This window comes from Dipodomys merriami, unplaced genomic scaffold (genome assembly GCF_024711535.1).
Source record: "Dipodomys merriami isolate MVZ:Mamm:240054 unplaced genomic scaffold, mDipMer1.0.p SCAF_15, whole genome shotgun sequence".
NCBI classification, from domain to species: domain Eukaryota; kingdom Metazoa; phylum Chordata; class Mammalia; order Rodentia; family Heteromyidae; genus Dipodomys; species Dipodomys merriami.
In genome coordinates, this window is record NW_027202826.1 from 4,559,500 (window position 1) to 4,573,377 (window position 13,878).

The 13,878-nt window shown below is 45.2% G+C and overlaps 1 protein-coding gene across 1 annotated transcript; it reads right to left on the reverse strand.

Moving 5' to 3' along the window:
• Positions 1-3,405: 3,405 nt before the first annotated feature.
• Ndufc1 (NADH:ubiquinone oxidoreductase subunit C1) lies at positions 3,406-7,252 on the reverse strand. The gene is made up of 4 exons (XM_070021997.1): positions 7,156-7,252; positions 6,691-6,794; positions 4,478-4,555; positions 3,406-3,542 (listed from the first exon to the last, which is right to left on the reverse strand). Exons 1-3 carry the CDS (start codon positions 7,220-7,222, stop codon positions 4,496-4,498), a joined length of 231 nt encoding a protein of 76 aa, XP_069878098.1. The 5' UTR covers positions 7,223-7,252; the 3' UTR covers positions 3,406-3,542; positions 4,478-4,495.
• Positions 7,253-13,878: the final 6,626 nt, after the last annotated feature.

Below are 13,878 nucleotides of genomic sequence, written 5' to 3' on the forward strand. Positions count from 1 at the left end.
CTCACGAATAGGCACATTTGCCATGCTTGGCTGTGTGTCTCTCACATTGGAATTAGTGTCCACCTTATTAGTGTCCACCTTTCTCCAGTATAAAGTAAGTTGTCATAATGAATCCACATCTGCAATGACCCAGTTCCCTTTTTGGGGGCTGCTAGGTATGCAACCCGGGGCCTCACCCATGGAAGGCAAGCCCTTTAATGAGCCACACCCCAGCCCTGCAATGACTCTGCTCCCAAATAAGGTCACTTACAAACATGCCTTCAAAGCTGGGCACAGTGGCCCACACCTGTAATCCTAGCTACTTAAGAGGCTGAGATTTGAGGATCATGGTTCAAGGCCAGCATGGACAGACTCCTTTTTTTTCTTTTGTAGTTCCTGAGGCTTGAATGCTGTGTCCAGGCATTATACCTAAGTTCCTTTGTTTAAGACCAACACTGTACCACTTGAACCACAGCACCACTTCCTGCTTTTTCTGTGACGTGATTGGAGATGAGTCTCACAGACTTTCCTACCCAGGCTGGCTTTGAAGTGCAATCCTCAGAGCTCAGCCTCTTGAGTAGCTAGAATTAGAGGAGTGAGTCACTGGGACCTGGCCTAGGAGACTCTATCTACAATTAACCACCAAAAGCAGGATGCGGAGATGTTGCTCAAGACACAGAGTATTTGCCTTGAGCAAAAATGTTCAGGTTCAACACTCAGGCCTGAGTACAAGCCCCAGGACAAGCACCAAGAAAGAGGCTTTCAACTTTTAGGGTTTTAACTCAAAAGAGCCTTTTGCTTGGCTTTTTCCACTCACAACTTAAGCCAAGCCTCCAGTTCTGGCTTTTTGCCATTATTGGAGAGAATAGCCTCACAGATATCTTTCCCCAAGTTGGCTTTGAAGCAAAACCCTCAGACTGTAGTCTCTTTTTTCTGTCGGTCGTGGGGCTTGAACTGTGGGCTTGGGCGCTATCCCTAAACTCTTCAGCTCAAGGCTAGTGCTCTACCGCTTGAGCCACAGTCCACTTCCGGTTTTCTGGTAGTTTATTGGAGAGAAGAGTCTCACGGAATCTCCTGCCCAGGTTGGCTTTGAACCGTGATCCTCAGATCTTAGCCTCCTGAGTAGCTAGGATTACAAGTGTGAGCCACCTGTAATCCTGTTTTTGAGGATCATATTCAACCTATAACTACTTTGTATACTAGAAACTTAGTTAAGTCTTGTGTATTTCCATAGTAACCTAAAAGAAATAATTCTATAATTGTCTCTAAGATGCTGATCTTGTCAGTATTTTCTGTACCTGATGTGATAACAACTTAGCCGTACTGGTACTGGATGTGACTGTTTGTATCCTTCTCTGTATGAAGGTTCTCCTATATTATTATCTCCAATTAACCACAAGAGAGCCAGAACTGGAGCTGTGGCTCAAGTGGTAGAGGGCTAGCCTTGAGCACAACGCAGGGACAGTGCTCAGAGTTCAAGGCTCAGTACCACACTAAAAATTTAGTTAAATCATATTCCAAATGCTCATTAAGTATGTAGGATTGGTGGCCACTATACTGGATACCAGGGAGCACTTGCTTCATCACAGAAAGTTCTTTAGACAGCCCTAGTCTTCAGGAATGGCTCCCTCTAGTGTTACGCAGGCATAATCGAAGAAAGGTCCATGTAAGAGTGGCTATATTCTCAAAACCCTATGCGGTACATTATATATACTACAAATTATAGTGCATTACAAATTATAATATACACTAATCTTATAATATTAGTATATCTTATAAATTATATATATAATATGTGTATATACACATACATATGTATATACACATATAATTATGGATGTTTATATATAATTTCTAAAGATGTTTTAAAAATTTCTGTTCTCGGAGATATGAATTTTTGTTTCATTGAGTGAGGAGTCCTTAATTGTCCCCAATTTGGAGTTATCTAGTTTCTTGGTCTCAGTTTCTGTACTATCAGCTTCCCATTATTACTCTAACAAACCCAGTAGCCTAAAATGATGCACATCTACTTATGTGCTTGTTTATTAATCACGACAGCATGGGGTTTGAAAGCAGGGCTGCTATATACCCAGGCAGGTGTCTTACTATTTGGGCCACACCTCTAGTCCTTTCTGCTTTCATATCTGGGTAGGAAATCACTTTTTGTCCAGGCTGGCCCGACTGTGCTCATGCTGCTGGTATAACTGAGATTACAAAAGTAAATCACTTGATACAGTCTCCCTAAATTTCTGTATGAACTGACCTTGAATTGCAATCCTTCCATCTCTGCCTCCCAAGTGGCTGGGGTGACAATCATGAGCCACATTTTTGGCTCTGCAAACTTATTAACTTGGTAGATCTATATGTGTCTCGCTGCGGTAAAATCATTGTCAGCAGATTTTACCCCACAAAGACAAACTCTTAAGACACAATTTATTTTCCTGGGATTCTTTAGCTCTTGGCCTTGACCTTCAAATCATCAATGGCATGTTGATTCTTTCCCGTATTCTATTACTCTGGTACTTGTGCCTGTGTTCCTTTCCACTTACAAAGACTCTTGCAATGACACTTGGCCCACCTGGATAACCCAAGGAAATCTCCCATCAATGCTGGCCTGTCAGAAACCTCCAAGCCTGCTGTAACCCTCACCCCTCATCAGATAACCTAACTAACTTGGTTCCTAGAGAGGACTAAGCACCTCTGCTGGTGACCATTCCACTACCACAGTGATGACTGGAGATCACTCTTCACCTCTGCTCTGGTTTTTGTGTGAAATGGGTCTATGTCACTGCTACGGTCCTTTCCAACAGCCAGGAATCCAAACTGAATCCAGGTAATAGTCACCATCAATATCTGCCCTTTCATTGAATTTACATTAACTAATTCTGAAATAATGTAACTGAACTTAGGTTATGCGTTGTTCAAAGATATGGGGCCATGATTTTCCCACAATGAGTGTTGGCCAATGCCCCAAACACATACAATAACAATTACAAGACAATGGACTCTTCTACTTAACATCAAGAGAAGACATGACTTACTCTCAACTATGTATTAACCCTCTTCCTTCCTTTTCTTTTCCCCTCACCCCATCAAGGCACTAGAGACTGAACCTACGGCCTTATGCACACTAGTCAAGTACCTTACCACTGAGCTACTTACCCAGCCCTTTATTTATTTTTTTGAGATAGGTCTCAAACTTTCAATCCTCCTTGCTTCATATATATAGTAAAGGATAAGTGTTTTGATTAGAAATTAAAGTTGTAAATAGTATATCGGGAGTGATTACTGAATCCATTTTTGTACAAGTTTTCTTACCAGTGTGTATTTAAATACTATTAACCTGAAATTAGATGTCTTCCAATATTAAATACTTCTAGTAATGTACCTTAGAATTGGAATGTTTACAAGTTGTCACCACGTGCATTATTTGAAGAATAAACAAGCATTTTTATTTCTTTCATTTAATGATGCAAACACAAATGCTGACTTGATACACATTCATATATAACTTCTCTCACACTCCCACCTCAGTAGATGGGAATTCAGAAGGACTTCCATACCTACAACGAAGAAAGAAAAAGTTAAACTACAGAATTAACCAGAAATAGCAAATTACACTACTTTCAAAGTCTACAAAATAAGCCTAAAAATAGTACCAATACTTCATTTTAAGGTTTTTGCTCAAGGCTAGTGTCCTACCATTCTGAGCCACAGCTCCACCTCTGGTTTTCAAGTGGTTAATTGGAGATGAGTCTCTTCGGGACTTTTCTTCCCAGCCTGACTTCAAACCATGATCCTCAGATCTCAGCCTCCTAAGTATCTAGGATTACAGGCTCATGACACTGGCACCTAGCACAGTTGAGATTTTTTTTTAAAGGCATTTTCACTTGATAGGATTAATAGCTGGATATCAGTGTTTCTGAGATCTGAGGATCAAGGTTCAAAGCCAGCAGAAAATCCTTACAACTCTTATCGCTAGTTAGCTAGCAAAAAGCTGGCAGCAGACACCTGGCTCAAGTGGTAGGTCATTAGTGGTAAACAAAAAACTAGAGTTTGAGGCCCTTAGTGAGGCCGAATATGGGTGTATATACATTAAGGGAAAAAAAAAAAAGACAATGGAAAACTTCAAACATTTTTTGCCAGGTGCTGGTGGCTCATACCTGTAATCCTAGCTACTCAAGAGGCTAAAATCTGAGGACTACAGTTCAAAGCCAGGCAGGAAAATCCATGGGAATCTCATCTCCAATTAAACACAAAAAGCTTAAGTGGTACAGAGCCAACTTTGAGCCAGAAAGCTCAGGGACAGTTCCCAAGTCCTGAGTTCAAACCTCAGTACTGGCTAAGCCCCAGGATTGGCATACACACACACAAAACTTGTTAATGTGTTAAAGATGTTTCAAATTAAAAAACAAAAATCAACTAACCAAAGTACTGCATTTAAAAGAGGTCAATTTAACTTGTACAATCTAATCACACTATAAAATTGAATACTTACCATATTAGCATTTCCAGTTTATTCTAATCCATTTCTCCTTTTATACTCTAACTCATCTTCTTGATGTTGTGTGATAAGCTGCAAATTAAAAGCTAAAATTAGGAATGCAATAGTCCTGGAAACTCAAAGAGAAAGACACTAAACAGTTCCAACCCACTCAGCGCCTGGGCACTGCCCCTGAGCATCTTTTGCTCAAGGCTAGCATTTTACCACTTGAGACACAGCGCCACTTCTGGCTTTTTCTGTCTGTGTAGTACATTCAGAGCAAAAACTCAATCTCGCTTCTTGAAGTGCTCAGCAGTAACCAAACTGCTTTTAAGGAAAAACTTTAACTAATGAATTTGTTGTTGTTGTTGTTGGTCGTGGGGCCTGAACTCTGGGCCTGGGCGCTGTCCCTCAGCTCTTCAGCTAGCACTCTACCACTTGAGCCACAGCGCCACTTCAGTTTTCAAGTGGTTAATTGTAAATAAGAGTCTCACGGACTTTCCTGCCTGGGCTGGCTTTGAACTGTGATGCTCAGATTTCAGCCTCCTGAGGAGCTAGGATTACAGGCATGAGCCACCAGCACCCAGCTTGAGAGAAGAGTTTTTAGAGCTGAAGATGGATGGCAATGGAGGAAGTCCCAAACACGTCATTACAAAACATCTTGGTTGTTATTAGTTGGGTTTTGAATCAGATCCTCTGCTTGCCTTCTACCACTTGATCCATGCTCCCGGCTCTTTTTGCTTTACTTATTTTTTCAGTTATGGCTGCACATTATGGCCTGGGGGCCACACTTGGACTGGGATCCCTCCTTCTGATTTGGGAAGAGCAGGACCACAGGCAAGTACCATCATACTCTGCTTATATAGGTATAAGCAATTTGAGGGATAAACCTCAAACCATGATTCTTTGGATCTCCACTTCCCAAAGTAGCTGGAATCACAAGGGTGACCCAGCACACAAGGTATCAAAATAAATATACTTTCAGTCAATTAAAAAAAAATTTTTTTTTGGGTCCAGTCATGGGTCCTGAACTCTGGGCCCGGGCACTGTCCCTCAGCTCTTCAGCTCAAGGCTATCGCTCTACCACTTGAGCCACAGCACCACTTCCGGCTTTTTTTCTTTTTGCTTATGTGGTGTTGAGGAATTGAACCCAGGGCCTCAGGCATGCAAGGCAAGCGCTCTACCACTGAGCCACCTTCCCAGCCCTAAAAAAATTTTTTTTAATTTTTAGAGAGGTGGTGTTTCATAGTGATCTACAGTACAATATGGCCTTTGAAATCAAGAGTAACTGGATTCAACAAGCTAGAGGTGTGGTTTAAGGGATTAGAGCTCCTGCTTAGCAAATGTGAGGCCCTGAGTTTAAACTCCAGTACTAACAAGCCAACAACAACAAAAAAATAAACCCCTCACATTTCCAAGTATTCATCTGTAAAGGGCCAGCAACAATAGCACATACCATATAATGGTGTTATGATAGAGTGCCGGCCAACCATGCCAACCCAGGCCTGAGCAGAAAGACAGCAAGAAGCTGTACAGTCTCCCACAATGCATTTACATGAGCACTGTTTTAAAACAAATGTTTGGAAAATCTATTGAGTTGTAGAGCTTGTTCACTGCTGGTTTGCGCCTATGGCATCTGAAAGTCATCCTATGGTTTTCGGGCACCATGAAGCTCTGAAGGTTGAGGTGGGCTCAAGTGGTATACAGCGCTGGCTTGTCAAATGCCAGTCTCTCAGCTTCGATCCGAAGAATCACAAAACACTCAAGAGTGTCAACGCTCACTAACTGCTGGTGCTTCACACCTGTAATCCTAGCTACTCAGGAAGCTGAGATCTGACAATCACACAATTGGAAGCCAGTGAGGGCAGGAAAGTCCCAGAGGGGCTTTTCTCCAATTAACCACCAGAAAGCTGTTTGTCCAAGTGGCTCAAGTAGAAGAACCACCAGCCTTGAGCGAGAAAGCTCAAGGGACAGCACCTAGGCCAGGAGTTCAAGCCCTACTACTGGCACCAAAAAGAAAGAAAGGAAATGGAGACTAGTGCATGGCACTGTCCAGCTCGTCTGGGTTTTCCCACGGGGCTGCGGTCTTTCTTCTTGGTCCTCCTCGGGCTCTCCTTCGGGGAGGCCTAGGCGGTCGGCCATCCCTTGCACACCGTTATCGTGGAGCAGCTGCCAGCACCCAAGCTCCGGCGCTACCCAGTCGCGAGCGGCCGGGGTACAGTACTCACTTTGAACCACAGGAAGCCCGTGGTGGCGAAGGTCAGCACGACCTTGGGCCAGTTCGGCTGGGCGTGCAGCGGCTCCCGCACGTAGAACTTGGACCGCGCGGCCGCTGCAAGGGGACAGAGACGCTGGAACCGCGGCCGGGGCGCAGGCGCGCGCAGGCGCAGACGCGGCCGCTCCCCGCCCACCCGCGGCGTGGGGGAGGACAGGCACTCGGGCCGGCCACGAGCAGGGTCAGACCCCCTCCCCCGCCCCGACGGCCAAGCCGGCTGACTCCGCGAGGCCCCCGCGGGCCGCGAAGGCCACCGGCCGGCACTCGCAGCCGAGCCGGGACTGGGCTCGGGCCTCGGCCGAGAAAGGTCAGGGCAGAACCGGGCTCGGGTCACCGTCGTTCCGTCCCCGAGAGCCCGAGGCGTCCTGACCCGCTTAGATTAGGGGTGTGACGGACCGGCACCGGTAAAGACACTCACAGCCGCTCGGAAGCCGGGCGGGAGCCAGCAGCCGCGACAAGGGCCGCAGCAGCGCGGAGGGCGCCATCTTGCCAGCCAGGCCCCGCCCCGTTCAGGTGTCAGGTGTCCGCGCGCAGGCGCAGACCGTGCGCCCCCTGGCGGCCGGGAGCCGCACGGCCCGGGCGTCCCGAGGGGCGGCTGGCGTCCAGCGCGCAGGCCCGCAGGCCTGGCTTCTAAGTAGGTCAGGAAGGCGGCGTTGGAAAGGGGACGCGTGTGAGCGCGTGTGGAGTTCAACCAACAGTGTTACACCTGTAACCTACGCCTGTAAGACCGATCCTTTACGTTTGTTGGGAAGCTTTGGAACTGCTTATGGAAGACGATATGCTTAAAAACAAAGATCTTACACTGACCAGCTGGGGGTTTTCTTGGGCAATTGAGGCAGATATTTGGGCATTCGAGTCCCTAAGCAATCTGGAGTCTGAAGAGCAGGTGTATATGTAGCATGATAGATTCTGACCCTTTAAGGCCATTTCTTTCTATGTAATGTGGGCTGGAGGTGTGACTCAGGTGGTAGAGTGCTTGTCAGGCAAGTAACAGGGCCCTGAATTCAAACTCTGACCCCCCAAAATTACAAACCTAACGCCATGTAGGTTCATTTTTTTTTTTTTATTTATTTATTTTTTTTTTTTGTCGGTCGTGGGGCTTGAACTCTGGGCCTGGGCGCTGTCCCTCAGCTCTTCAGCTCAAGGCGAGCGCTCTACCACTTGAGCTACAGCGCCACTTCCGGTTTTTTTCTGGTGGTTTATTGGAGATAGGAGTCTCACGGTCTTTCTTGCCCGGGCTGGCTTTGAACCGCAATCCTCAGATCTCAGCCTCCTGAGTAGCTAGGATTACAGGCGTGAGCCACCAGCGCCCGGCAGTAGGTTCATTTTAAAGCAGAGCAAGTGTTAGCAAATACACAACACTTTTTAAAGTTTAAAAAAAAGTTATTTACCAAAGTGAGAAAAAAAAAAAAAGACTGCTTTGCGGCTCATTTTAAAATGCAAATGATGGCTAAACAGGTTGCTAAAATGGCGAGTCACTTTAGAGTGACTTTGTGCCTCTTGGACTCATGCTCAAGTAAGCAAAGCACCTAACTAGCGCGCTGAGTCAGTTGTTGCCTGTCAACTTCTTGGCTTCTTGTCTACTCAGCAGCCGTCAGTCACATATCCTGTCAACACCACCACTTATAAGCTTGTCCTGACACTTTTGCCAGTCTCCAACAAGTTAAAACAACATCCACATTTAGTCAAGAGTATGTGGAACTAGTATGCAAATGACTAAGCTCAGTACCTACGATGGGAAAAAATTTTACTTTGTTCTTATTCAGGCTTTTTTGGTCGCTGTATCCTTTTACTAGTGTATATTTTGGGAAAGTGATGAAGTATAAGAACACTGCTCTCAGCACTGGAGCTGATGGAATCCTACACTTGGAGTAGGCAGCTGTATGTGAAACTCCATCTTTTTTTGTCAGTTGTGGGGCTACAAAGTCCCTGAGCCTGTCTGTGCTCAAGGCTAGTGCTGTACCACTTGAGCCACAATACCACTTCCAAAGCCCCATCTTGGAAGGAGTCCCAAAGAACCAGTTTCAGCCAGAAGCTAATACTATTACATTTTGGTAGGAGTTGCTTCATAATATTAATACAAACTATATATGTATATATATTATATATATTATATATATATATATTGTTGTTGTTGGTGGTGGTCTTGAACTCTGCCTGGGTGCTGTCCCTCAGCTCTTCAGCTCAAGACTAACACTCTACCACTTGAGCCACAGCACCACTTCCAGTTTTCTGGTGGTTAACTGAAGAGTCTTATGGACTTTCCTTGCCCACGTTGACTTTGAACCACGATCCTCAGATCTCAGCCTCCTGAGTAGCTAGGATTACAGGTGTGAGCCACTGGCACCCAGCTTTATAAGCAATATTTTAAAATTTGAGTGCTAAGACCATTATTCATGACCCAGGTAAATAGAGAGGGTATTTGAGTTAGCATCTAGAAAACCAGTTTTAGTCCTAGATTGTTCCAGTAGGAAATGTTTTACTTAACTCACATCTCTCAGGGAGAGCTAGAGAAAGGAACAGTTGGAAAAAAAAAGTTATATGAAATGCAAAACACTACATGTGGTTATTATGACAATAAAAGAATTGTACAAATCAAATTGAGGATCTGGAGAGGGATGGACTTCCTCTGTATCTGCAAGTAGCACAACAGAGTATGGGGCTAGGTGTGATGCTGTACACCTGTAACCTCAGCTGCTTGGAGAATGAGAGGTAGGTTCAGGCTGGAGGCACGTCTCTAGTCCCTGTCCAACAAGCATGAGGCCTTGATTTCAGATTATAGTAATGACAAAAACATGCCTTCAAAACAAAATGCAGAAGCAAAAAAAACCCCACAAAAAGCTCAGAATAAGGAAATGTTATTTATTTATTTTTTATTGTAAAGATACTATACAGAGGGTTACAGTTACATGAGTGAGGTAATGAGTACACTTCCTCTTGAACATTGTTACCCCCTCCATTGTTTTCCCCCTACCATCCCCTCCCTCCCTCCCGGTTCTTTTTTTTTTTTTTGATTGTGATTAAGTGATTACATAATTTCCAGAAATTCACAGTATTGTGGAATAATGATGCTCATTTAAAGTCACAAGTTCATTCTATCTTTCCTCGAGCAAATTGTCTATCACAGTCTGTAATATATATAATGGTGCTCACATGTTATATACCATATATGTGATCAACAGCATGGGGATATTTAGTAGTGGTTCAACCAGATGAGTGGGAGTTCTTTGTTTCTTAAGTCCTGTTAGTTTTGTCATATCACCTTGTTATTATTTATTAAATCTGGGTGACAAATACATAAATTTCTTTGGTTGTTTATAAAATGTATTAAGATGTAAAAATATCAATAGAAAACATCTTAGAAAACACATAAAGGGCTGGGAAGGTGGCTTAGTGGTAGAGCACATGCTTTGCATGCCAGAGGCCCTGGGTTCAATTCCTCAGCACCACATAAGCAAAAAGAAAAAAAAAGCCGGAAATGGTGCTATGGCTCAAGTGGTAGAGCGCTAGCCTTGAGCTGAAGAGCTGAGGGACAGTGCCCAGGCCCAGAGTTCAGGCCCCATAACCGGACCCCCCAAAAAAAAAAAAAAAAGAAAACACATAAAGATGGAGAGAAATTTCACTCCATCCCTTTAATGGAACGAAAGTTTGCAAGCTGAAATGATTTCATTTTTGGTTAATGTTTTTGGAGGTAGCTTCCCCTTCTCCTGCCCCAACCCCTCAGGGGTTGGATCAAACCTCTCTGGGTTCTTCAGACTAGATCTCAGTATCTAGCTCAGGCTAGTATAGAACTCTTGCTATGTACATTTGGCTGACCTCCACACTGTCAATATTCCTACCTCAGTCTCCCGAGTAGGAAGATTACAGTCATGTACCATCAACAGAGAGAAGCGTTTTGCCATAAGAGACCTGGAAGTAAACAGGATACAAGGATAATTAGTTCATTTATCTTACCAGGAAGTATGAAAACTTCCTGGAAACTTAGCTGTTATAACTCAAGTAAATCTAAGTCAAATAGTATTAATTAGAGAGAAGATATTTAATTATTGAGTCTGTGTGGTCAGACTGTTAGCTGTTGTAAATTTTACCTTGAAAAGGAATGTTGAAATTAAACTAATCATCACTGAACCTTAAAAATTGGTATTTAGGGTTGGGAACTATAGTTTACTGTGTAGAAACACTTGCCTAGTATACATGAGGCCCTGAGTTCAATATTCAGTAGAAAACAAGAAAAACATTGTTATCAGCCAAAAAGAATGAACAGTTGCCAAAGTGGTTTTGTCTCAAAGACAAGAAATTTACTTTTGCAAGGAAAAGCATATTATTATATACAAGAGAAATTTAGGAAACCATAGTATTACTGTAGATTTATCTATGAAACCAGAGATAGTAGTGACTGAGGTAAAATTATCACCGACTTAAACAATTATCTTAATTTTTCATATAGTTGAAAGGTCTCTAGGACACTGGATCTGCAGATTACATTTAGATATTTTATTTTTTTGGGGGGGGGAGAGGATGCTGTGCCTGAGCATTTTGCTCAAGGCTAGTGCTCTACTAGTTGAGACACGGCTCCACTTTTGGCTTACTGGTGGTTAATTGGAAACTGAGACTCACAGGCTTTCCTGCCTGGGCTGGCTTCTAATCAGGATCCTCAGATCTCAGCCTTCTGAGTAGCTACGATTACAGGCATGAACCATGGGTGCCAGGCAGGACTGGGGTTTGAACTCAGGTTCTCATGCTTAGCAAGCAGGTATCACTGAGCCAGGCCTCCAACCCTGTTTATCACTAGTTATTTTTAATCAAGTTTTGTTTTTGTTTTTGTTTTTTTGTCGGCCGTGGGGCTTGAACTCTGGGCCTGGGCGCTGTCCCTCAGCTCTTCAGCTCAAGGCGAGCGCTCTACCACTTGAGCTACAGCGCCACTTACTAGTTATTTTTAGTATAAAGTCTGCTTCATACTTAGGCCTGTTTGAACCCCAAGCCGCCTTTAGGCTTTGGTCAATTGCTGAGATGGTAGGCATGTGCCATTGTGTCCAGCTATAGATTGAGAAAGAGGTCTCAAGAGCTTTCTTGCCGGGGCTGGCTTTGAACTGAAGGCTTTCAACCTTGCAAGCAGCTCTAGGATTGTAGACATGATTGACAAATGCATGGCTACAGATTTTTTAAAAGATGAATTTTTTTTTTGGGTCCAGTTGTGGGGCCTGAACTCTGGGCCTGGGCGCTGTCCCTCAGCTCTTCAGCTCAAGGCTAGCGCTCTACCACTTGAGCCACAAACCCCACTTCTGGCTTTTTTCTTTTTGCTTATGTGGTGCTGAGGAATCGAACCCAGGGCCTTATGCATGCAAGGCAAGCGCTCTACCATTGAGCCCTCTTCCCAGCCCTAAAAGATGAATTTCTAAGTCTGTTTTTAATTTTATATTTACTCTAACCAAGCTAACAGTCAAAACCTCCCCTCCCCCCTTTCTGTGGTGGCACTGGGGGCTGAACCCACTTGCTAGGCAAGTTCTCTATCATTGTGCTACAACCCAGCCAAGCCCCTAAAACTGCCCATTTTTGATACTAAAAACAGGACTTCTTGTATGTACAAGTTTCCTAATTAAATTTTTTCTTGATGGCACCTGGACTTGAACTCAGGGCCTCGTGCTTTGTCCACTGGAGCAGTGCCTTCTAATTTTTCTTTTTTCTTTTTTTTTTTTTTTTTGGGTCCAGTTGTGGGGCCTGAACTCTGGGCCTGGGCGCTGTCCCTCAGCTCTTCAGCTCAAGGCTAGCGCTCTACCACTTGAGCTACAGCGCCACTTCTGGCTTTTTTCTTTTTGCATATGTGGTGCTGGGGAATCGAACCCAGGGCCTCAGGCATGCAAGGCAAGCGCTCTACCACTGAGCCACCTTCCCAGCCCCTAATTTTTCTAATTGAACTTTTAAAGAGAGATTACAGAATACAAGGGAATTTCAAGATTTGACTTTGGGAAGCCCCATTTTTTGTCCCAGGTGAAAGTAGAGGGTCATAGCAGAGAGAAAGCCCATGTTTTTAGACTCCAATTTTTCCAGTGGGAAACATCTTAATGGAAAAAAAAAGACTGGAAAATTTGTAACTGTGTAAATAAATTTAAAGAGCACATTTGTGATTTATGATGCAAAGAACAAAGATCGCTACAGGTCAAATTCAGGACCTGAAGAGGGATAATGACTCTTCTGTGTGGACCTAGAGGGAACTATTCAGTATCTGGTATGACCTTGCTTTCCTAGGGCAGTTCCTTTGTAGCATTCTTGCCAGATTCTCTTCTGCTAAAGGTCTGAAGAATTCTGGCCATGACCCTACAGTCGCAGTATCCAACACTAGTGGGAAGCCACGCTCCCGGGGAGTCGTGACTGTGAACCTGTTCACCAAACCAAGTTGACTCACAGAGCTGGTTCTTCAACCTTGCATTGCATGGCCTTCACAAAGGGAAAACTACACACTGTGACCTCCACCTCCAGAGACTCCTTTGGCAGGACCAGTATGCCACTCACTTCTGATCTAGCTAAGCACCTTTCCAGGCTCAACTTAGCTCATATGCACTGAGACGCCCAGTACCCCCGAATCAAGCTCCTTCACACAACGCCTCTTTTCCAGACCGGGTCACATCCTGTTCCATTCTGCCTCGGCCTCGGGGTCGACGAAGCGTTTCAGGAACACTTACACCTGCACTTCGACACCTCAGGCTCCAACCAGGGGCCAGTCTGGGAGAAGTCAGGCGTAGCAGGCAGGAGCACATAGGCTAGTTCTGACCCGGAGGGGGGTCCCCATCAGCACCTTGGGGGGGGCTACCCTCTCTCCTGGCTCCCAGGTGTCGGTCTCCGAGGGTCTCCGCGCCCCAAGCTGGGGGCAGACCCCCAGCCCCCGCAGGCGTCCCGCCCGCGCAGACCCCCCACCCCGGGTCAGGTCGGCCCGCGCAGACGCTCACTCCTCAGGCCACCCGAGCAGACCCCCACCCCAGCCCCGACCCTGCAGGCCGCCCGCGCGCGCAGACCCTCACCCTAGCCCGCCCCCAGGCTCCCGGCATGCTCCGGGACAGGGAGGGTGGGGAGAGAAGGTCACCGCGCCTGCGCAGTGGGAGGCGTGACCCGGGTGGGAAAGCCCTCCGCGGCCGCCATTTTGGCT